Source organism: Acipenser ruthenus, chromosome 6 (genome assembly GCF_902713425.1).
Source record: "Acipenser ruthenus chromosome 6, fAciRut3.2 maternal haplotype, whole genome shotgun sequence".
NCBI classification, from domain to species: Eukaryota; Metazoa; Chordata; class Actinopteri; order Acipenseriformes; family Acipenseridae; genus Acipenser; species Acipenser ruthenus.
Window position 1 is genome coordinate 27886086 of NC_081194.1, and position 25745 is coordinate 27911830.

The 25745-nt window shown below is 38.4% G+C and overlaps 1 protein-coding gene and 1 pseudogene across 2 annotated transcripts; one reads left to right on the forward strand and one right to left on the reverse strand.

The window, feature by feature from the left end:
- Positions 1 to 1246: 1246 nt before the first annotated feature.
- Positions 1247 to 10286, reverse strand: LOC117411242 (integrator complex subunit 7-like; annotated as a pseudogene).
- Positions 10287 to 10448: 162 nt separating this feature from the next.
- On the forward strand, positions 10449 to 25437 carry LOC117410398 (denticleless protein homolog). 2 transcript variants are annotated; one of them, XM_059025309.1, is made up of 15 exons: positions 10449 to 10639; positions 11652 to 11774; positions 12223 to 12315; positions 12644 to 12705; positions 12955 to 13075; positions 16380 to 16445; positions 16956 to 17071; positions 17438 to 17511; positions 17851 to 17954; positions 18380 to 18484; positions 20910 to 21022; positions 21531 to 21620; positions 21850 to 21982; positions 22301 to 23055; positions 23390 to 25437. In XM_059025309.1, exons 1-15 carry the CDS (start codon positions 10588 to 10590, stop codon positions 23453 to 23455), a joined length of 2073 nt encoding a protein of 690 aa, XP_058881292.1. In that variant the 5' UTR covers positions 10449 to 10587; the 3' UTR covers positions 23456 to 25437. The 2 variants fall into 2 exon arrangements, with proteins under 2 accessions (XP_058881292.1, XP_033872792.1); XM_034016901.2 differs by having other exon boundaries at positions 10450 to 10639; positions 11649 to 11774.
- Positions 25438 to 25745: the final 308 nt, after the last annotated feature.

The following is a 25745-nucleotide window of genomic DNA, read 5'->3' on the forward strand; positions in this document are numbered from 1 at the left end:
ATTAGAAATTGTGTGAGGAATAAAACAATGATAGAAAAAAAAGACTGAAAAAAATTTATGATTTTTTTCACAGCGAACAAGAAATATTACCTTCCTGTAACTTTGTATACAGAGACTCTGACCTTTCCATGGATTTTTTTTTTCAGATTTTTTATTATTGAGGGTTTTCCCCCAGAGGTCAAAGGTAAAAAACTTTGTTAGGGGGCAACTTTCCTTTTTTATTTTTGTATTTTTTTTTTAAATTTCATTTTGAGTGCCCAATTATTTTACCCCTGATTTTCACCCAGATTTATAGTTTTTCCCCACCGCAGCAATTCCCCACATATCTCAGGAGAACTGACGGTTCAGTGGGCTTCCACCGATCCAACAACCAAGCCAGTTTCCTCTTTTACACCCAGGAAACTGAGATCGTATGTCAGCAAGCTACTGGCCTCTGGAGGACAAAGGGCAGCCTTGCAGGTGTCCGCCTTAGCATGATGAGGAGAAACAGTCCCTGCCAGTTTTACCTTCCTAACCCACGGGAGTGCCAGAACCAATGCGACGCTCCGTCTGGAATCCCCAGCAAAGATCGTGACTTTACACAGCCAGGACGTGAACCTGTGCTGCCTGACCGTATGACACCCTGCACACCACACAACCTTGCTTTTACCAGGCGAGCCACTCAGGGACCCCATTTATTTTATTGTATGTATTTTTTGATTCTTCATGCAATGTCCAATAAAAAGACAACCAACAAGTCTCTAGCTCAAACATTTTTTGAGTAAAAGATTGATTAAAGGGGTCCCAAATTTTGAGACCTTGATCCGATCAGGTTGAAAACATAGATTTTGGGTTTATTGACTTGAACTGCCTTGAGCACTGAGTTTGTTGTAAACTGGAGATGGTAGGGTGATTTGTCACAGAATGAGCCATTTATATTAGTAAGCGCCTACACCATCTAGTGCACAGCTGTGTCTAACCAAGAAAACAAAATGACAGATCACTAATTGGTGCTGACTCTTATAAAAACATTTTGGCTGATCTCATATAGGTATAGTCCCCAGTGAAAAGGGCAGCACATGCTTACAAATTCTGCATCACAAATTCTTGAGTTCTGTGACTGCCCTTTATAAGGTAAACAGTTTATTTGTACAATTGTATCTTTTAAAATTAGTATCTGTTTTCAAAGTTTATCACAGTAACCGTACTGTCCTATTGAGCCTGAAACACAACGTTATAGCACAGAGCAGATTAAACACACCAAACATTTATTACAATTTTACTAACTTTTATTAATTCCAAGAACAAACTTGTGAGGCCACTGTCAGCAGCAAGATAAATACGACTTAAAAAAAATCCTGTCTTAATACAGTTTTAATTACAATGTTTTAAATCCTTACTGCTGGGGAAAAGAAAGCAATCAAAAAATTGCCTAGAAATAATAATGCAAGTACAGATTAACCCGCTTTATATCATGATTGCCGTGCTGGCATAATTCGTGATACAAAGCGGATCATGATATAAACCGGGTTTCACGTTTGCCTATAACAGCACATTACGAGTGTAAGAAAGAAAACTACTGTATAGTTAGTCGTTCTTTACATTTAAACAAATGCATATAGTTTACTACAGAACAAATGCATGTTGCATCATTAACTAGAACGAAACAGTTTGTGTCATTACCTAAAAAAGGCATGAATTGTTGACTGATTAGAGATATTAGCGAAGTGATATATACGGACAGCATGGGGCACAGCAAAGGTGTGTTTCTTGTAAACTTAGCAGGGTGTTCTGTTCAAAATCAAATGTCTTAGTACTGATTCTACATAAAATAAACCTAAAGAAATAAATGTAAAAAACACACATTTTCAGTTTTCTCAGTACTGTGAAAAGTGTGTTCTATATCCAGAAGCCAACTTATTTTATATTTATCAATTTTAGCACTGGATTTGATAAGCGAAAGTGAATATGAGGCGAGTACAAAGTATTGTTACATGCAGATGTTTGATTTTCAGACACAGCAGGTTGAGCAACAGAGACATGGTATATGTATTTACAAGCTCACATAATAAACTTTCATTTTTCTTCTGTAAAGTTTGTGGGCAAGATTTTTTTTAAAAAGTTTTTTGCAGAATTCGTCTATACATCAATGTTTCTGTAACCTAAGGTGGATTCTGCAAATTTGCAATACAACCTGCAATCACATTTTTCAACTGAGGACTATAGGTAAGTAGTATTTCAGTAATTTAATTTAGAACCACTCAATCTTCATAAAATGTTAAGTGACATTAAAAAAAAATATTAAAAACATTAAAATCAGTACTGGCACTGTCATCCAGACTGCACATAAGAAGAAAGGACTCCAAGCAAAAAACTGGATCCTGCTCCACAGCCATTAACTCTGCAAAGAGGAAAAACAATTATAATTACTCTGTTTGAAAAGACCCCCTTTAATAAAATAAAAAAGAAGAAAATATAGAGCAATATGTCAGACTATATTCAAAGTAAAAAACACAAATGTACATTTTTCCATGCAGGAAATTTAGATCTGTGGTTTTTAGTTTGAAAATCTCAAGTCTTGTACTAGATGTGTGCCAAATGTCAGCACAGGGTATTGATTTATTATTACAGTTTGACATAATGCAAAATGTGAACAGCATTACAACTACAGGCAGCTTAGTCCTGTATTTTGATTAACAAATAAACTAGGAGGAAGTTTACCTAACACAGCAAATCACGTCAATGTTATGTTCACAATGTCGTGCAAATTATTATGCTAAAAGATGTTTTTTAATAACAAGTGTGTGTGTGTGAAGGTCTATGCACATTTTCAAAACAATTCACCAGGTCATTCAAGAGTCGCAAGGTTTCATAGCGAATCCATTCAAGAAAACATAACCAGTTGCAAGCTCAAGCATAGAAGTACATAAAAGTCTTGTGTAAAAGCATGCAGGTATTGGGTCAGGGTCTAGGTGACCAGTATATTTCTTTCATTTTGATGTGTTCATTGAAAAAAACATATAGTCCGATATCAAGAGCACTGTTGTTTTATAGTATGAGCTGGCAAGAGTTTTTGTCTGAGCTCTGCTCTAAACCTTTACCTTTCTCCATGCAGGAAATTGCAATGTTTGACCAAACAGTGACTCCTTGAGCAGCAACAGCCCGGTTGCTATGGTAACAGCACTCCTGCGTCAGCTTTATCAAATCACTGGGTCGTGAAGAAGCTGCAGCATTTCCTGAATGTGGAGATAAAAGACATCAAGGAGATTAACATAGCCATTGATTAAAAAATGTCATATTAATAACAACATGTACAACAGTCACTTCCTGGAACATTGAGTGTTATCATTTTTATGCAACAAATGATGTAGAATGACCTGGGGTCGTTTTTTTGTTTTGTTTTTTTAATTTGTAATCTGGATAAAAATTATTTGGATTTTGTAATCCTAGATTTTGATCTGGTTTTCCAGAAAATGTCACTGCTTGCTTACATTTATCCAGATTACAAATAATCACGATTGCAAAATCTGTTTTTTTAAGTAGTTCTTAATAGTTTATAGCCTATTGTATTAAATATGACATTATTTATAATAATGGAATTGTTTTCCTGTAACTCACTGAAGAGGCCCATCTATTATTTTTTATAATACATGGATACCCTTGTGATGCTAATATTAAAGAAGACGAGGTTCAGCAGTACAGTTGGTTTTTTTTTTAGTGCTGTACAGACGTTCTATGTCGTTATCCGTTCATACTTCAGCTTTATTTGGATGATTGCCTTTACTTTGTTTTAATTTCCCGTTCCTCTCCACTTTATCTGAGATACGAATGTACCAGCTTTACATCATTTTTTAACATTCACATTTTCTTGATCATTAATGAACATTTCTGTACTGTGGGTGTTTGAATTAAAAGTGATGGTCTTGAGGAGTTGAATGGGTCAAAGTTCAAGTATATTTTCCTTTAGAGGAATTATCACTTTTTGACATCACTACTGTGGTATTTTGCCCCTTTTTTCCCAAATGACTCAGGATGCAAATATAGCCTTCATCCATGTATTATAATACTCTATTTGGACATATAGTGTGTGTTTTCTATTGAAATTCAAACAAATTATCTATGTTCTATGATTATTTAAAACTGAAATCCATCTTCGCAGTAGGATCAAAATGCTTCTGATATTCTGCATAAAAGTAATCCTGATCTGCTCTTTAAATTCACAAAAACCCAATTACAATATTTTAATCGCGAACATCAGAAACATTTTTACTGTGTACATCCTCCCACACAGTATTGGTGTATTGGTTTTAAAGTGATTAAAGCTAACTGCCTTCCGCCACCTCCTCAAGACCCACTGTTTAGCCTGCACTTGGTGATCTCTTGATCTACCCCTCCTACTATGCACTGGACTTGCCTGACCTAAGCACCACGCTACTGGATCTTCAATTAATGCACCATCCTTGTTATTTTCTCCCCAGTTTAGTAGTGTCAAATTATTTTTAGGCTCAGCTCAATGCTACCACCCCTGCTCTGACTTGGGAGGGGCGAAGACGAACACACGCTGTCCTCCGAAGCGTGTGCCGTTATCTGTCCGCTTTTTTACACCATGCAGCAACCCAGAGCTATAGCACCAGAGGACAATGCAGCCCTGGACAGCTTACAGGCAAGCCTGCAGGCGCCCGGCCAGACAACAGGAGTCGATGGTGCGCGGTGAGCTGAGGACACCCTGGCCGACCGGGCAGCGCTCGGCCAATTGTGCGCCACCCCCTGAGAGGTCCCGTCCTCGGTCGGCAAAGGAATAGTCTGGACTCGAACCGGCAATGTCCAGACTATAGGGCGCATCCTGCGAGTGGTTTTACTGGATGCACCACTCAGGAGCCCCCCAGATATTGTGTTTTAAAATAAAAATACATATTCACTACAACTCACTACATATTCTTCCAAAACTGCACTTTACTGACCTATATAACAAATGTACCGTAGTGCAGGTAGGTTGCTCTTTGTCAGTACCAAATATATTATGTTTTCTAACCATCCATTTTCCGGCTTTAAATCAGACTCTCTGCAGTGAATTACTGGTATGGGGCTGAAAGAGCGCTAGGTTTCTCTGAAGCGTCGTCTAGGGAAAACCCTGTGTTGGGTGTAGGTAAGAAACAGATGCATACACTTTATTGTGTGACTTTGACCAGTAACCTTCTCATTGGCCGTCCCTACCTGGTGCAGTGTAGAAGTACTGCTTGATAGCAATGGTCCCCGACAGTGTTGACAGCACAGGCAGCATGCCCAGTTTCATGCTGTTATAAGGAGTCTGGAGAGCACACTCACACAGTGTCTAGAGAGCCAGGGAGAAAGAGAATGAAGATTCTGATTTATTTTCAGTTCTCTACAGGTCCTGAGCTTTTTTTTTCAACAAAATGTCAACCGTAAGGGTATGAATGAATTCGCTTTTAAAAGCATCAGCAATTTAATTACAATTGAAAAATCTGGAGACACCAGATGATTAAAGTGCCCTCAAGATACTGCAATCCTGCTTCCCATATACATGGTGACTAAGAAGTAACAAATGTGGTAAATATATTTATTGGTGGATGAACAAAATTACAGATACTGTTCAAAGTTACTTTTGAATCATGCAGTATAGCAATAACAAGGCCCCATAGTCAAACTCAATAGAAAAGTTTGAAACTTGTATTGTCTCAACAGTGGTCATCACTTATGTTTCTGATTTAATCAATGCATCAAGGCAGACAGGTTTCTCGGATAAATGACTGGTCAGATACCTGAATGTTCTCTCTTGTCCACAGACGGGGTGCCTTGTTTGCCAGAAATTTCAGATCTTGAAGTAATTCAAGTAATGCAGTAAAAGCTGGATTTGAATAAAGGGAGGGGAAGACATTAGTCATTAGTAATTCCAAATACTGGTACACTAAAATAAACAGTCATCATTTATATGTTCAAGAAGAACCTATCACACCTGATCCTGTAAGATATGATACTCTCTATTAACCGATGGACCTCTTGCATGTGTCATTTACAGTACAGAGGGAAACTGCACAATGCACATTTTATTATGTGTCTAAAACAGTAAAGTCAGCTCTTAGCTGGACAGAAGACATTCGGTTCCATATAAAAACCAGGCACTAGAAAAGATGAAAGGTGTATTGCTGCAGACCCGGAGCAGTTTCACCTTTTACATTCTAGCTGTCACTAAGTTCACGTAAAACAGAACAAGAACGCGAGGGACTCATGTAATAGCTGTACCATTAAAAAGCCAGGACTCTAAACTGGAAACAAAAAAGGGCAAGGCCAAAATAGCCTTCAGTTTAATACATTTGTAGTGGGCAGAAGGCCACTAAATTTAAGTCAAGGCTAAAGTGTAGGATGTTGTGTAATTTAGGATTCATACATAAAGCTAATTATTGGCCACAGAAAGAAAAATCACAGTTTACTTAATAATAACTATTTATTTATTCAGAAAATGCTGTTTTTTTGTCAGCCAGCAGTCTAGACAGGTCTCCAGACTAACTTTTTGCCTTAAGAGCCAATGGCTTAGGCCAAAAAAAATGTGTCGCCAAATCCAATTTTTGGGTTCCACTTCAGGAGCAAGTTGGTTGCTAGCACATTCAACTGTTTAAAATACAACAGTTAAGACACTAAAGTGATACTAAAACAGTAACTCAATGGCTGTACTCTCTTGTTTGTTGTCTCATTCTGTTGAATATGTGAACTATGCAGCTTATGACTGCAATGAACTCAGCATTTTAGATTTGAGATATTTTGCAAGTGTTGTGTATGGAATTGGTGACAGCGAAGGTGTTATTGAATATATATATATATATATATATATATATATATATATATATATATATATATATATATATATATATATATATATATTTTACCAGGAGACCTTCGCAAAGCCATCGTAGATGATCTGGCATGTGAGCTTGCCTCTCGCACTGAATGAATGGCTCCCCTTGGTCCTAAACCTTGCTAGGTACAGACAGGGATTGCAGTAACCACAGACCGTACATGACATTTGCAGAAATTAAAGGTTTGCTGACAAAGGTTTTTTTTTACCAAAATACAGGAGAAAATTGTAAGTCTCCCTGGATAAGGGCATCTGTTAAGAAATAAATAATAATAATAATAATAATAATAATAATAATAATAATAATAATATATGGCAGTATTATTTTGTTAGCTACAAGGAAGGAATCTCAAGCCTTACTTGGAGTGAGCGGAGAAGCTGGCAGCAGCATAAACAGCAGCTTCGACCTCCACGTTATCATGAGAGTCCAGGCTCTGGCGAATACTGTGGTATGCGTTCTTCCTCTCTGGAATATGGAGGCATGCTACCCAGCATTCTGTAAAACAAGACAGACAATGTGTCGGCATCAGACAGGTAAGAACAGGCCAGGTGGAGTATTAAAACGAAAAATTATTCATATTTATCCACCGATATACTCACTGTATAATGGATGTAAACTTTTATGTCCTATAAAATCATTTTTGCATATCCTATTGAGCTTAAGATGTGATCTGACAGTCCAAAATTATATTTTTTTATTATTATTATTTTGCTAAGAAACTGAAAGACTAAAACTACTACACAATTGTTATCGCTCCCCCTATTAATAATATAGACAACAAAACAAAAGAAGTTGACTTTAGCAGATGAAAACATCAGGTCACAATAGATCATAACAAAAATGAATTGTAGGTTTGTGTGGCAGAATTTGCTAACAGTAGACAGTTTACAAATCCCTACAAAAGTGACATTAAGAGCAGTTAATATATTCACATGCTGTGCATCTTACAAACGCCCATACCTGAGAGTGATTGCTCTAGCCACTGGATCATTGCTGTGAATGACAGAGAAGATCCTCTTCACAAACTTGTCAACATTCAGGATTTTCTCCAGGTGCTTCTCACTCTGTTGAGTCACCTTCAGCATGCAGAGACGCAAAAAGTTGTTTCTAAAAAAAAACAGGTATGGTATTTAGTATAATCTACTGTTACCCAGCACTAAAATACATACTTTACATTATAAAGGATAAAAATGGTTGCACAAGATATGAAGACAAGCTAGGTTACCTTTCTAGCACCTTGTTTTAATGTTCATTATAAACCTCATGGAATGCAAGGCTAACTGACTGAGGGGCATTTATTAAGTTCTGGGATTGGACAGTCTCAGCTGTTGTAATTAAACAAGCATGTATTAGAAATTAAAGCAAAATGGATAAAACATGTTTAAGTGTTTAAGATACAAAATTATTATTATTATTATTATTTATTTCTTAGCAGACACCCTTATCCAGGGCGACTTACAATTGTTACAACATATCACATTATACAGATATCACATTATTTTTACATACAGTTACCCATTTATACAGTTGGGTTTTTACTGGAGCAATCTAGGTAAAGTACCTTGTTCAAAGGTACAGCAGCAGTGTCACCCCACCTGGGATTGAACCCACAACCCTCCGGTCAAGAGTCCAGAGCCCTAACCACTACACCACACTGCTACCCTAAAATTAACGCGAGAGTACCTTCCAGTGCCATTTGAATTCTTTTTTGACATTTCCTTTACTATTGCATGGGGTTTGCAATCACTCTGAGTGGTTCAGGGTCCTGCTGCTCCCACATACTGAGCTGTCATCATTTTCTCTCAGTCTGCCTTTACCAGGATTGGAGCCGAATGGAGTACCCAAAGCTGGTCTAAACAACCTTCCTTATTCCGTTCAAATTATGTGACAAAGAATCCTGGTACAACCTCAGTATTGGAACAACATCAACCAGAACAACTACAGCTGACAGCATCTTGATATGAATGTACAAATAAATACAAAAGGTAAATATGAATATAACTATAAATAACAAAAAAGATCTAACATAAATACAGCCGTACTAAAAAAGTAGCTTTTGCTTTCATCTGTTCTGTTCTCACTGTAAACGTACCCCAATCTGAAAATGTCTGCCAGCTTCAGGAAGGCAGAGTTGATGAGAATAGGGAAGGGGGATTTTTGAAAGAGCCTAGGGAAACGCACCACTGCTTCACACTGCTCTCCAAGTTTACCTGATCGAAGCCCTGAAATAACAAAGGGATCATTACTCAAAAACCAATGGCATTAGAGGGTCCGTACACCCTTAAAGAAGTAACAACCAAAGCCTTTAAATCATTGTATTACTTCTCAGTCGCATAACAATATTATTTATTTGACTTTACTGAAGTCCAGTTTTCCTGCCAAAAAACTGTGGGCTCTATTCTGAAGCACAAAGTGCAAAAGCACATTTTCAGAGACAAATAAAATACTTGTAGCAGTACAAAAATAGCACAAATTAGGGTAAATATCCTGTTTCATAGGTCTCCAGCCCACACATGGCCCTATATACAAAACTATAGAATGTTTTAAGAAACACTTTTAGAAGACATTCTCTTAAGTTAAAATGTGATTTAAAAAATGACGAACCTAGTTATTTTAATTTTCGTAAAACACAAAATTAAAAGTTAGTATGATTGGGAATTGCACCAGAAAGAGAAAACAATGTTTGAAAATTAACAAATGTAGTTACTATTGTTTGTAACTACATTTGTTTGTGGTTATCTTTGCATACCGATTATAAATTAATTTGTTTTTGCCATAACAAATTATATATATATAATTTTGCGGCATTTTACTATTTAATCCTGTACTTTAGAGTACTGTAATCTGTCACAAGTGTTATTTAATCTGTAGTATTTTGTATTTAATTATATCCTGATATAACTATCACTGACACTGTTATCTGCTCCGTTATTGAATCGTACTTTGTCATACTTGTACTTGCTAGAACCGAAGTCATTGTATTTGATCTTGCTCTTAATTGTAGTAATACTTGTACTGTGATTCTTGAAATGTATTTTTGTTTACGACTATAAGTCGCCCTGGATAAGGGCGTCTGCTATATATATATATATATATATATATATATATATATATACACACACATTACGACATCTACTTACAGTACTTGTAGTTTAGAAAATACATTCCCTATTGACGAAACACTTTATTTTAATGTTAATTTTAATGAGGCAAAGCTCTTATTCTGCATTGTTTTCAGTTGTGCTGCTTCTTCAATTTCCAAACCCATGTGGTATAAATTGTATCATCGGTACTTTTATCAAGCTCCATTAGAGCAGAATTATCATCTAATTCTTGCTCTCCATACCCCTCCGAGAAGAAAGACCTGGTTGTATTAGGTAACGTCATGATCATTTTCATGTTGTCAATCACCAAGTATACAGCTTAATTTTCAATCTTTACAAAAAAATAAAAGTTCTATATTCCACCCTCCCCCAACCAATGCACAGCGGCAGGAAGTGATTTAGCAGCCAGTAGTGACGCGTCGAGATCAATGGTTTCGGCCAATCAGAGTGCGTTGCGTCATTTTCGCGGGTAGTTTGTCCTGCTGCAGTGTTGGGCATTTTGGCCATTTCGCGGGAAAGCCTGATTATCTCATCTGTGTGGTGATCAGCTAGAGCAGAGGGGGGAGATCTGGAAGAGAAAACAATATATTGTATCATAGATTTGTATTTTGATTTAGGAAATAGTTGTGAAAATGCTTTTTCGTTCCATTGTTGATCGAGGAGTTTTTAGTCGCAAATGCAATGGTAAGTCCAGGATTATCTGTCTGATGCATGTATCAAATTATGAGTGATTCCTACCGCGCGAGTTTAAAAGTGTTTTATACTGTTATATTTTTAATATGAGGTTAATAGGTTAAAAGGAACATTACGTTTGAGTACAACAATACAAGAAAAGGCGATTGATGGTTAATGGGGGGAAAACATGTCCGATTTTCTTTTTGTTGAACAGATTGTGGTATTTGGGGGGGGGGGGGGGGAGATCGATTTTGAAGTTATTAGCTACCATTTATACAGAAACACGATTTGTTTTGTGACAAAGTGAATACAAAAGTTGATCAGGGTTCATTTCGTCCAGTTTCTATGTGTCTGTGCAATGTTAGATTTTTGTAAATCGACGCGTGCTTTTCTGTGTAAGAGTAATACTAACAGAATGGGTTGCAAGCAACTTTATTAAGTGGAATGTAGTTCTGTTGTCTGTCATGTTGGGGGATGGAGTGCCTGAGGCAGGCTTTTTATAATGTGATGCTTTGTGAATGCACAAGCAGCTAAATAGAATATCAGTATAATTGACACGAAACTGACTTAGATACACCCTTTACGTCAGCGTTCTTATTTATTCAAACAAAGAAACGCAACTATTTACAATGCTCATCACCATGTCTGTTAAGTATGAGCATTGTTAATGTTTACTTTAAGTTTACTGTAACAGTACATACTAATGCCATAGCATTTGCTATTTTGATCACAAACGTGTCGTACCTAAAAACTACTTGTTGTCGTGAGCCCCTTGTCTGATAGAGAGAACGCCTATAAAATGCGCATAAATACTTCAGGAGTTGCATTCCTTTTACAGCCTTTCAGAAATGGCATTGTCCCTACTACTTCCTCCCTGTTCATCATGGAAGTGACAGCAAATGGCGGAATTTTGGAACAGGGTTGCTGTATTACAACATACGGATGGGGGTACAGTTATTAGAGGTTGTTTCTTTTTGTTTTTAAGGTTGTGTTTTAATTGTGAATACTTTTACCACAGAAGGACAGCAAAAGTATCCCCTACACCAGCTGTTGGACTGTTACCAGTGTGCCAGACACGATGAACACATCTCCTATGGAGATATGGGGGTTCCAGTACCTCCTTTTGGGTGCACGTTTTCAACAGGTAAATAACAGCAAAACACCTACATTCCTGTTTCTTTAACAAGGCTGAGGTGTTGTTTTTTTACCAATTAATATTCCTCTCCACTCACAACATACATGTATTGTAACTCTGCAAATTAAACAAGTGCAATATTTGCTATCGTGGATATGTTAGGAGTATCAGACTACTGCACAGCCCAAGCTGCCTCAGCTCAAAACTAAAAAAAAAAAAAACTTGCTTGCCCTTTCAGTGTGACAAACTTTTTGTTATAACCCTGTTGCCATTTGCTAGTTCTGAGTACATAAAGTAAAAGGTTCTCTTAAGATGCAGTGTAAAGAACATCTTCGTTTGTCAGTTTAGTACCTTGCATTTTGTTTCTTCAAATCTGTTTTCTTGCTGATATATTTGTAAAGCTGCATTCCGCACATGAAAATTGCCCTTCTAATACAACATGCTTCTTCCACTCCAGCTCCTGAAATACATCATGTGCTTGCTGTTGCCAATGAAGAAGGGATTGTCCGGCTCTACCATACAGAATCACGCAAGAACCCCCTTTTTAAAGGTGTTTTATTTTTTGTGTGAAACCACATAAATCAGCAGTTTTTGGCCACTATTTCACAGTACTTTATATTAATTAAAACATTGAAATAATATATTTGCAGGGATTTTTTTTTACACATACCGAAGCTTGAGGTTATGGGGCACTGTGATGTGGCAGGTGATGCCATGTGTCAGATAAAAAGTGAATTAACTCTTTATATATATTAAAGGTCCCCTGATAGCTGCAGTAAAAGAATCTGACTCGGGTGCCCGAGACACATTTGTTCAAACCTGAGGGCTTTTCAGATATTGGCCTACAAAACTAACCATGCTTGTTTTTATCTTCACAGAATGGCTGGCTCATTCCAATGCTGTCTTTGACATTGCCTGGGTCCCTGGAGAGCCTCAAATTGTAAGCAGCCTTTTTAAAACTTTGCAACAAACAGGGTCCATTTTGAGCAGTTAACTAAATAACACTTAGGTGGTCCAAGCAATGAATGTTTATTTCAACATTTCAAAGTGACCAAACAACTTTTTTATCCACCTTGGTCAAATGTAATTTCAAACGTTGTGTATCGTGACAAAATTGATTCATCGTATGAGTTCAGCATCCTTCGTGGGTTCTGGGTGCAGAATGCTTGAGTTGCTTCTATGCCTGTAGGTAACAGCATCTGGGGATCAGACAGCTATGCTGTGGGATGTGAAGACCAGTGAGCATCTTGGCACTTTCAAAGGACACCAATGCAGCCTCAAGTCTGTGGCTTTTGGAAAACATGAAAAAGGTAACTGTGTTTTTAAATTGAGGTTGTACTTTTCATCAGAGGTTTGCATTGTAGTATGCATACAGTTCAATTAATCACTTAATTTGGTGAATATTTTCTTGAATCCAGTGATATTTGATATACTTGTATTAAAGGGTACATAAGGACCTTTTTATTTTATTGTGTTACATGTTCCCATGTGTTGCTACAACTGTTTATGTAAGGTGTGTGTATTGTGTTAATTTTTTTTTTTTTTTTTTACATTTTGACCACTTTTTTAAACTTTAAATTGCATTCCCTGCCTCAAGATGGCTTCACATCCTCCTGCTCACATGTAGCTGAGATGGATTTACCTGTGAGCAGGAGGATGATGGGAAGTGTAGTTCTGAGAGGTCCAAGCAGGTACGTGAAGCCATCTTGAAGCAGGGGATGCAATTTAAAAGTTTAAAGTGTTCAAAATGTAAAAAAAAGAAAAAATTTAAACAATACACACACCTTGCGTAAACAGTTGAATCAACACATGGAAACATGTACAGACGTGCTCAAATTTGTTGGTACCCCTCCACAAAAAACGAAGAATGCACAATTTTCTCTGAAATACTTTTGTCAGTTTCAAGTTAATTGGCATCCACCATGGTTTATTCCATATTTAATAGAAATCAGACTTTGCTTTTGATTTTTTATTCAACATAATATTGCAAATAATAAAACAAATGAAAATGGCATGGACAAAAATGATGGGACCGCTAACCTAATATTTTGTTGCACAACCTTTAGAGGCAATCACTGCAATCAAAAGTTTTCTGTAGCTCTCAATGAGACTTCTGCACCTGTTAACAGGTAGTTTGGCCCACTCTTCCTGAGCAAACTGCTCCAGCTGTCTCAGGTTTGATGGCTGCCTTCTCCAGACTGTAAGTTTCAGCTCTTTCCATAGATGTTCGATAGGATTCAGATCAGGACTCATAGAAGGCCATTTCAGAATAGTCCAATGTTTTGTTCTTATCCATTCTTGGGTGCTTTTAGATGTGTGTTTTGGGTCATTATACTGTTGGAGGACCCACAACCTGCGACTGAGACAGAGCTTTCTGACACTGGGCAGTACGTTTCGCTCCAGAATGCCTTGATAGTCTTGAGATTTTATTGTGCCCTGCACAGATTCAAGGCACCCTGTGCCAGGCGCAGCAAAGCAGCCCCAAAACATAACTGAGCCTCCTCCATGTTTCACTGTAGGTATGGTGTTCTTTTCTTTGAAAGCTTCATTTTTACGTCTGTGAACATAGAGCTGACTTGCTAAAAAGCTCCAGTTTTGACTCATCTGTCCAAAGGACATTCTCCCAGAAGGATTGTGGCTTGTCAATATTTTAGCAAATTCCAGTCTGGCTTTTTTATGTTTTTCTTTCAAAAGTGGAGTCCTCCTGGGTCTTCTTCCATGGAGCCCACTTTTGCTCAAAAAGCGACGGATGGTGCGATCGGAAACTGACGTACCTTCACCTTGGAGTTCAGCTTGTATCTCTTTGGCAGTTATCCTTGGTTCTTTTTCTACCATTCGCACTATCCTTCTGTTCAATCTGGGGTCGATTTTCCTCTTGCAGCCGCGCCCAGGGAGGTTGGCTACAGTTCCATGGACCTTAAACTTCTTAATAATCTTTGCAACTGTTGTCACAGGAACATCAAGCTGCTTGGAGATGGTCTTGTAGCCTTTACCTTTACCATGCTTGTCTATTATTTTCTTTCTGATCTCCTCAGACAACTCTCTCCTTTGCTTTCTCTGGTCCATGTTCAGTGTGGTGCACACAATGATACCAAACAGCACAGTGACTACTTTTCTCCATTTAAATAGGCTGAATGACTGATTACAAGATTGGAGACATGTGTGATACTAATTAAAGAAACCAATTAGTTTGAAATATCACTATAATCCAATTATTTATTATCTTTTCTAAGGGGTACCAACAAATGTGTCCAGGCCATTTTAGAATATCTTTGTAGAATAAGCAATAATTCATCTCTTTTCACAGCTTCTTTGCTTTATTCTATGACATATCAAAGGCATGCAAGTATACATGATAAAATAGCTTTTAATTTAATCACTTTTCAGGAGGAATGAAGCATTATTTCAATGAGCTGTAAGGGTACCAACAAATTTGAGCACGTCTGTAACACAATAAAATAAAGGTCCTTATGTACCCTTTAAATTAAACCACAGTTCTTGGAAAGTACCGTATTTTGCCGAGTTTGAATGATCGCCCCACCCCAACTTTTAGCTGAAAGTCAAATTGTCACCGTTAATTTCCGGTTTAATAACCATGCACCAATAATGCCTGATGGGAAATATCACAGCTTACGTGCATAGAAAAAAACTGTCTAGAAGTAGTTGCTCTGTGCATTAATGATGCAGACAATTCCTTGTTTTACATATTTTTGGAATATAGCAACTTCTATTAATATTGTGCTTTTGCATGCAGCTTTAAAGTTTGCCTTGTGAACAGATTTGAATGACAAAACGGTGGATATACTCCAGCAACTTTGAAATGTATTTCACCACTTATTAAATATGTTAACTGCACTTCTTGATTCTTTAGAGTGACTGCGTGCTGTGCTCTACCTTTGAATTTTAAGCATGCCTCATTGTAAACGTAATCTATTATCTACCTAATGTAAAAAATACTCCCTCTGCAGTAATGCCTGTAATTTTGCACCTGGCTGAGCCAACGCCCTGCCACACTTTTACCCTAATGACAACTTTATGCCCCCTGGGCGTTTGACTCGGCAGAATCCGGTAATATTAATTTAGTAATAGGAAATTCTTAAATCCACATCTTTAACTTCTTTGTATGATTTCCTGGTTCTTGAAGTCAAGGGAGAGTCATGAAATCACCATTACCATAGAGCCCTAATTATTGCTGGGAGATCCAGTAGCAATTAGTCAAGAACCAGAAAGTTAATGGTTTTGATGGATTCAGCTGTCAATATGTTTACAGTTATTCTTGGAAATACATTCTTCCTGGTGGTAGTACAGGTGCAAACAAATCTCCTGTCAACTTGCCAGCTGCATTTCCTGTTGCTTTAAAAAAAAAAAAAAAAGTGGACTGTGGTTTTTAGACAAGCAAATGGATGGCACTGTATTGTTTTCTTACTATTAATCTCACTGTAAATAGATCCAATAGTACATTTATCATACTGAACAAAAGTGAAAAACTGTTGACAATCAGAAATGAATGTCCAGAGGTGTCTCGGGGCCCAGGACTGAACTGTAAACTTATTTAACAGGGACGATTATTCAACCAAGTTTGCTTTGGTTTTATTTATTTGTTTTCTTTTAAAGCTGTTTTTTGCACTGGAGGAAGAGACGGGAACATCATGGTTTGGGATACAAGGTGCAGTAAGAAAGGTAGGCCCTTTTTTCAGGCCAAACCATAGTTTTTGTGAGAAACCACTTTTTATTCAAGTGAGAGAATTATTATTTTTTTTTTTTCCTGTTTTTACTTTTACCCACCCAGAATACTGTTAGGAAAACAATTTGGTTACTCGGATACTCCTGAATCCTGTCCTGCTAATGTTGAGTCAGAAACTTAAAGCAACAGATGTCAAGGCAACCTTAATACTCTAGATGTACTGACCTCAAGTGATTAGTGATGAGTGCAGCCCAAAGCAATGGACTTCACCACAAACTGTTTGGGGATTATTCCCTGTCTCCTGTCTTCCTGCCTGAATGCTAGTGGCACATCCTTTAAACACAATCTTGAGGGAGTTTGCCTTAAAACTGGCCCAGCCATTCTGTTTTCCAGCTGAGGCCAAACAGACAAGAGTGCCTTGCATTGTGAGCTTTCAGACCCAGATCAAATGTTTTAGATCTCTCAAAACCAAACCCTGAAACTAATCCCACACAATCTCTCCCCAGATGGGTTTTACAGACAAGTGAAACAGATCACTGGGGCTCACAATAACATGGACAGACAGACTCCTTCCAAACTGAAGAAGAGGAGACAGACAAGCAGAGGAATTGCTCCTTCTGTGGTGAGTTTACATTTCCTAGTAACATTATTATTATTATTATTATTATTATTATTATTATTATTATTTCTTAGACGCCCTTATCCAGGGCAACTTAGTCGTAAACAAAAATACATTTCAAGAATCGCAGTACAAGTATTAATACAATTAAGAGCATGATAAAATAGTCTATTTTTTTGCAAACCCAACATACAGACATTCAGGTCTTCTTGTTAGCTTCAGGGACACAGTCACAACTAATATGTATAATTTAAGTAAACCTAGAACTACACTTTTAAATAACAGGAAGTGGTGCAGTGTGAAAAGCCCCCACTCCCCCGTGCTGGACCATGGTAGGCCAGCATTGAATGTTGTTCTTTTGCTACCCAGGATTCCCAGCAGAGTGTGACGGTGGTGCTCTTTCGCGATGAAAACACTCTCATTTCTGCAGGAGCTGTTGACGGGTAAGACACTCTAGCTTTAGTAAAATCCGCCTGTGCTCCTGTGAGTAACTCGCAGAATAGTACCACAGTGGAAAAGCCCAAATTAGCCTTGCATGCTTCATTCATAAAATTAAAATTAAAACCAATCACAATTTGCCACTATACCTGTTTTGCATTATCCTTAACCTAAAACAGTAAAGCAAATCTCTCAAAAAACAGATTTGGTATATCTTACCTGTCATCAATTTAAATACCAGTTTTTCTAAACAGATTAAATCATGCCTTAGTACAGCAGTGAAAAATACCAGCTGTAGTTTTTTTTTTTTTTTAGTTCAATGTATATGTATTTTTTTCTTCCAGTGTTGTTAAGATGTGGGACCTGAGGAAAAACTACACAGTCCACCACCAGGACCCCGCGCCTCTCCAGGCTTACCCGTACCCTGGAACCAGCTCACGAAAGCTGGGTTTGTCATAAACTGTTTCCCTTAATCAAACTGATTGAAATGCAGCATATCCTTGCATGTCAACCTGCTCAATTTATGGGGGGGTGGGGCATTCTGTTCTCTAAATCAAACAAACCTAGCAGGATTTGAGATTCAAAATGACAGGCCACATTTTGCTGTACACAGAACAGGGCACAATCTGATTAAGCATGTTGACACTTGGATATGGTGTGCTTGTGTGTGTACAATAGAAATGGTTCAAATACCTTTTTATTGCACCAGTGGTGAAATTACAGCAATTCTTCTTTTGTAGAAGTAAACTTGTGTCAGTTTACAGCTGCAGTACTTTAAGTCTGCTGTAGTTTGCCTTGCATTCTCAAATTCAAATAACCAAAATAAGAATTGTCTTTAATACACCAAACTTTTCTGTCCTTTTCCCTTACTAGGCTACTCCAGTCTGGCGTTGGACTCTACAGGCTCGCGCTTGTTTGCAAACTGCACTGATGAGAATATATACATGTTTGATGTGACTGGCTTGAAAAAGACTCCAGGTAAGGGATCAAACAACTGGGGTCTTGCTGTGTTGGGGTGGCTATTGGGAGGAGTTGGGTACACTTTTTATCGTACAATAAGAGAAACGGAGAAAGGAGCATGTAACGTTGCACGCTACACCGAATTTGGCATACATTTTAAAGGAGAATGAATTGATCATTCTCGATTTACTTTATCAAAGGTCTTGCAAAGTCTGTCAATTATTGAGCTTTTCCTTGAGCTGATTTGACTCTAAACTTCTTGTTCTATCGTGAAAACTGTACTTTCAGTGTTATCCATTACATTGTTGTTCACACTTGGCTACAACAGCCTGTAACAGTTACAAGTGTTCCTGGGATGCTCTTCTCTTATTGAGCTGCGTTTTGCTGAACAGTAGGGGGCGCAATACTTTAACTGTAGCCTGTTTGAGAAATCAGCCTTTATGATTTTTTTTCTTTAGCAAAGAATGGGCCATCGATAGTATGTGTGTTACATACTCAAGGTATTGGCATTGTACAACACTTAGCAAAATGCATTACAATAACGCCCCTGCCAATGCTTTTGCTCTGAAAAAGGGCAGCATAATGCAGTCCTATCAGATGCTCTGTCAAGTAGCTGTCAGACAGTAATGACAAATATTGACACAACTAACCACCTGAAAATGTGTTTAAATACACAATAAAAAAAAGACGAACAGTATGTTTCATGAAGTGGCAGTCGGTTTATTTTGGCATTAGCTTTGGGATACAGTACAGTGTTCTCTCAGTAGTTATATAGGCTAATTGCATGCCATGCATTATTATTATTTGTTTATTTAGCAGACGCCTTTATCCAAGGCGACTTAGAGACTAGGGTGTGTGAACTATGCATCAACTGCAGAGTCACTTACAACTACGTCTCACCCGAAAGACGGAGTACAAGGAGGTTAAGTGACTTGCTCAGGTTCACACAATGAGTCAGTGGCTGAGGTGGGATTTGAACCGGGTACCTCCTGGTTACAAGCCCTTTTCTTTAACCACTGGACCTCACAGCCTCCTTATGCATTTATGTTCTTGAACCATACAATGCACAGTTATTTTATGATGTGGTGGTTTTGTATTTGCCCCAATGCCCAATGATTTAACGTATCAGTGTTGCTGAGTTTTTGAGGTAGTTTTTGAGAGGTCGAACAGCTCCCTGCAGTGCTGTGAGAGCCCACTACCGCCAGGGGGAGCTCAAGGGCTCTCCAAGCAGCAGCAGCTGCACAGAATCTCTGAAATGTGTCTGTTGGGAGTCAGGCAGTAGCTGCCAAAGAAGGAAATCCCCCTCGTGTCCATTGCAGAGGGATTGAGGGGGTCTCAAAATAACACAACCAGATAGGATGTTGGCATAACTCTGCACAGCTGGCAGCTCTCTGATTTTATGACAGTTGTGGAATTTTTATTTTATTTATTTTTTTATGAAGCCTTGCCATGCCCATATGTGACACTGGCAGGTAGTATAAGGATTCTGAACAACCTACTGCCTGACCCCTTGGTTAGAGCTGTAAACAACTCAAACACCCTGCAAAGGTTGGGTCCTCTGTCAGTGTTGCTATGCAACCTGGAGCAAGGGGAAGCGTCTTTTGTTGCTGTAGTTTCAAATGGGAAATGTGACCCAAACTACTTTGCTCACTGACCTATACAGGGGCCAGAATTGCGTGTTTAAAAACCCTACTAGGGTCACTAATCTATAGGTAGATAGTTGGGCGCTTAAAAAAAAGTTCCTTTGCAGTTGTATGTAACTTCAATTAGTAAATAATAGATTCAGGTGAGATGGCCAATACCTGGTCATTTCAATAACATACCTAAATAAGGAGTTCTCGGACACAGGAGCGGGACCAGGCCTAGTGTGTGTGGTGTGTGTTTTTTTTTTTTTTTTTTTATATATAAATATTCATTACTGTACTTTAATGTATGGAAATGTAACATTTAAAACAAAGGGTTACTTTTTTTTTTAAATAACATGCTTACATTTTTAATCTTATTTATCCAGCAGTTAATCATCTGTTTTTGGACACATCATTTTTCAGCTAAATAAATACTTTATTGTGTTTACTATTTATAAGATCTGTTTAGTATAGATATCTCTTGTCTGAGCTACTTTTGATTGTAAGGTCATGGCCAGGGAAGGGGAATAACAGAATGACTCTTCCAGGGAAAATTGCCTTTTTCTGTTTTATTTCATTGTGACCTGATTTAACAAAGACAAAAGGCCATTGTGTGTGTTGTTTTTGTTTTGTTATGTGCAGTTCAGGGTAGGTACTTGAACCATTTTCTGCTGTATTGTTAATTGCAACATGACTCTCAAACCCAATAGAGCCTCATCAACTCAATATATAAAGTTGTAATGATGTACGTTTTTTGTGCTCCGGCTGGTTTCAAGCACCACCTAATTTAATATCTGATTCTCTCTCTTTTTTTTCAGTGGGAGTATTCAATGGCCACTTCAACTCCTCGTTCTACATTAAATCTAGCGTGAGCCCTGATGATCAGTTCCTAGCCAGTGGCTCTAGTGACCACAACGCATACATCTGGAAGGTGACCATTAACTGCCATTCTGTAACCGTTCTATAACAACCTCCTATGGGGCTCTCGTTTAGTTTTTATATGGAAGACGCAAATGCATGATGAGCTCATATGAGGGTGCCTTACCTCATATAAAGCAAGGGGGGGGGGGGATGATTAGGGTTAAAGTGTTTGTGGTTTTAAGTCTTTCAAGGAAACGGAGGAGACTGCAGGTGTGCATTTTGATTTTAAAAGTTATTTAAGCCTTTCTTGAGCAGATGTTCTGTAAAGTCAGCCATATCCCAGGAAGACAATATGGTGCAGATTGTACCGTTTCCCTGGCTTCATTCGTCATTTTGGTTTTGCAGAACAGCTCCCTCATAGTGGTTCATGGGGAATGAGTTTTTATCATTTGAAAAATGTGATGGCCACAAAAAACATGTAGACATACTGTACATCCTGAGCAAACTTAATATTTTGGTAATCCTAGAAGTAACTGTGTGGCTCTGTTTTGTAATCAAATTCTGTTGCTGTCATCCAGATCTCGGACCCCAAGGCTCCTCCCATGATGCTCCAGGGTCACTGCCAGGAAGTCACCTCTGTTGCCTGGTGCCCCACTGATTTCACCAAGGTTAGTAAAAAGTGATGGATGTTCTACTGTAACGTTATTGAGCTGTTTTCATGCGTCTCACATGAGAAGCCAGTTTTGGTGAAATACAGCAATATGCATAAACTTTATCTCTACATACATATATTTAAGAAACCCTTGTGGTCCACTGAAATATAGAATTTTACCGCCCCTATTGGCAGTAATTGTTTGGATCTTGTTAGAAAAGATTAACTTTGTATGTCTCTGGCAGATTGCTTCATGTTCGGATGACAACACAGTTCGGATCTGGCGCTTGAGTCGGAGGGCTGATGGTGAGAAGTCGGCTATCGGACCTGCAAATCTGGTGGGCTGGGCCTGTCCAAAAACCCCCCCCCAAACTTCAGGTAAAGAGAGTCCAACAATTTGATGCTGCTTTTTGCAAAGGGGTACTTGGCTTTGGCCTGTCTGGATACTGTTCATGGAAAGCCTCGTCTGCACGAGTTCAATGTGACTGTCCACCATGACTGTCTATCCAAAAGACTTGAAATGAAGAGACATGCATATTGCATGTTCTCTTCCCCACCCCAAATAAAAATATGACCACCTCATTATTGGACAAACATGGTCTTAACATTTAACTTTGAAAAGCCAATGAAAATGCAGTCAGCTGTCTTATTTTAAACACTTATTTATTTTTCTCTTTTCCTTTACTGTTCATCCAGAACCTGTGACCTCATTGGAACAAACTCCGGCCAAGACACCCAGAAAAGAAGCTTCTGTAGCACTCTCACCCCAGGCTGCAGCCTGTGCGCCCAGCACTGCAGACCTACCACTTCCCTCCTGCACGCCCTCCTTCCTCCAAACTCCGGGTCGCAAGAGTCATACCCCAGCCAGCCGCACACCCGCCACTCTCCGACAGACTGCCACTGCCAGCACCTCTATAAAGAAGTGGATCACCAGGACTCCCCATTCTCCTAGCCTTCAGACCCCCAGCTCTCCCAATCTTGGAACCCCTGGTTCTGCAGGTCAGAGGACTCCATCCCCCAGGAACGTGCTAAGCCCCATCGCCCTGAGCCCCATGCCCGCACCCCCTGCCTCAGAAAGGAGGGTGAAGCGCCGTCTAGAGACAAGTGGAGGAAGTGCTTTGGGATGCCCTGGAGATTGTGACTGTGTGATGGAGCTCGACCCTTCAGCTAAGAAGAGGCGAGGGCTCAGGGGAGTGTACTGTTTAGCAGAGGAGGAGCAGCAGAAGGAGCAGGGATCCAGCCCAGGCCATACAGAGCTGGAGGCCCAGCAGCATCTAGATGCAGGCCAGCAGATCCCTTCACCGGGGCACCTGGGCAAGGAGAACAGCTCCCCTGGCCAGGCAGACTGGCTCTCTGCAATGGGACAGAGACTGAAGAGAGAGCAGGGGAGTCCCAACAGCTTGAGGAGTCCCAGTGCCAAGAAGCAGGGCAGCAGGACTACAGGGTCTCCGGTAAATAGATTCCAACCAAGTCTCCCTTTTCTATTTGTATGTTTATTTCGAAGCTAAGGATACTCTCTCACCCATTGCGAGACTTCGGACTGGCTTTACTAAGCTTTTACTCCAGTGCAATGTTTTTTGAGTGGAGTAAAACAGACTCAAATAACAACAATTAAAAAAACAAAATGGAAATGGAAATATATTTATTTTAATTATAACTTTGATAGACCGAACGTTCTTATTAAATGCGGTCTATTAAAACGTTTGCCGCCTTGATTTGATCATAGTCTAACATCTAGGTTTGTGCAACAATTTAAACATTTGAAATTGTTTTATGTTCTTTCAGGCTCCCTCCACTCCAGGATCAATGAAAAAAATCTTCTTGTACTTCCAGAAGAAAACACCAGAATAAACTTGTAGACTACTGAGAGCTGCATGTGGCCAGGGACAAGATTGCAGCAACAGCAATGGAACTATATGACCCTGATGTTTTTACATTGCATCTGCTCAAAAAGAGGAGGCTAAGCATATACCTTATTAATGCTGTACTGTAAATGGAATTGGTACCAATTCATACTGGTTTCTGACTTTTTAAATGTATATTTTACTGGTCCTTGATGCGTTTGTTTATTGTAGCTGAACATGAAAAGGGGACAATTAATAGACCTGCTTTAAAATGGATAGTTTTAATATCTGAATCTCCATAACATACAACAAGGGTCTCAAATAGGAGGGTGTACAATAAAAACACTGAAAATTGGCCTGACACAACAAATCAAGTTTTATGAGGTAAACTTTAAATGCAGCATTTTGTTTTGTGATCAAAGCAATCATGCTGGGACGATAGGAACCTAACTGGAGCCGTATCCCACTTTCATATCCTGATGAAACCCCCTGCATCCTGGCCCATATAAGTTTTTTTTTTTTTTTGTTTTTTTTTTTAAACCTGGATCTCCTGACTCCCAATCCTGAACTTTTAACCATAAGGCCTTGTTCCTAACACTAGGAGAAATGTGGGGGTTCTATTTTCCCCTACTGATTTTTATATTTAGAGATTTACTGTAAATATTTAGCATGGCGGTCAACAGGTCTTGAAGCACAGGGTCAGTTTCATTTTCACATTGGATTTTAATTTTTTAATTGAAGTGGTACTGGGATAAAATTGTTTGGGAGAGGGTATCAAGATGACACAAGCAATTGAGTAGTGTTATACACCGTTTTGAGTGTGTGTATTTTAATATGTAGGTATTCATCTTTCACAAAACATTGTTTGAGGAGTGAAATCGGAATGTAATTCAAGGCATGGTGCCAACCTAGTGACCAATTGAAAGGCTTTATTTTGTATGTAAACTAAGTTGTATATTAAATGTATGGGTGGGGTCAACATGTTTGGTTTTGAATGCAGTAACATTTTTTGTGGCAGTTTTGATCCTTTTTATGAAATTGCAAGTTGAATTTTCCATAAGTGGGAAAATGTCACAATCTGCATTAATAGAAGCTGGAATGATTGGCTATGGATTTACCACTCCCTTTGTTTACTATTGCACGGAGGGGGGGAGGGGGTGATTTTTTTATTTTTTTATTTTTAAACTAACCTATCAATTGCTGTTTGTGGATTGTGTTTCAAATTTTTTTCACGTGACCAATAATTATACATTTTAAATACAGCCTTAGAGAACATGCTTGTTTTGTTGACAAAACAAAGCCGAGCCACGGCTACAATGGAACTCTGTTGCTAGGTGAAGGCTTGCCCTACCTCTGGAAAGGCTGAAATAAACCTGTTCAGGCCAACCACATTGACAAGATACAATGCCTTTCCTTTTTTTCTAATAACGGAGCTTTAGTCTAGAATAATTGGCTAGTATTAAAACACTAAGTAAAACAAAATGCTGGGAAAAAAGTTTATCTAGTGTTAGCTAGAATATGACAATGAATACAGTAATATCTTTTCATAGTTTTTAATTATGGTCCCACTTTGGTTTGTGGGGATCAATACCCTATTGGTAGTTTCACTTAAATAAATAATGCTGTGCGAATGTTAAAAAATGTCACATCCATTAGAACTACAGGTTTATGCATCATACAAGTAGTTAAATAAGAACTTCTCATGGGAGTCTTCCTTTCAGTTCTTTTGACTTTTCCTCATCTATAACTTCAGTGCCATGGGTTAGCATACCGACATACCTTTCATGATAATGCTTATGTGGTTCATTCCATTCTTGATTCCAGTGTTATTTACAGTTGCTATGTATTTGTATTGAAACTTGCCTGTTCATTTAACAAGGATGAGTTGCTCTTGTAAAGACCGTGTTTGTAATATACTTCTATTTGCCAAGCTTCTTTTTATATTTAATGTTGTTGTATCTGTGTATATAAAATTTATGTTGAACTTGATTTTGAATGTTTTATCATTGACTGTTCTGGCTGGTGCTGTTTTTTTTTTTTTTTTCTCCCCACTGGCATCAAATGCAACATTATTCCAGCCCCCTTAACTATTTGAGTTCCTTAAATGCTGGTAGATTTACATTTTGTAGCCTTCAACTTCAGCCCCAGTAATAGAGGTACTGTAGCAAGAACATTTCTTATGCAATGGGAATTGTGTTCACATACGTGTTCACATACTTATGAAACATTAGTGTAGTGGTATGGTTGACTTACCTGATACATACTATGCAATCCAGTTCAGACTGAAGTTTTGTGTG

Coding starts and splice junctions, on each gene's coding strand:
- LOC117410398 (XM_034016901.2), top strand. CDS start 10,588: ATGCTTTTTCGTTCCATTGTTGATCGAGGAGTTTTTAGTCGCAAATGC. Junction 17,955..18,379: donor AACCAGCTCACGAAAGCTGG/GTTTGTCATAAA, acceptor TTCCCTTACTAG/GCTACTCCAGTCTGGCGTTG. Junction 18,485..20,909: donor TGGCTTGAAAAAGACTCCAG/GTAAGGGATCAA, acceptor CTTTTTTTTCAG/TGGGAGTATTCAATGGCCAC.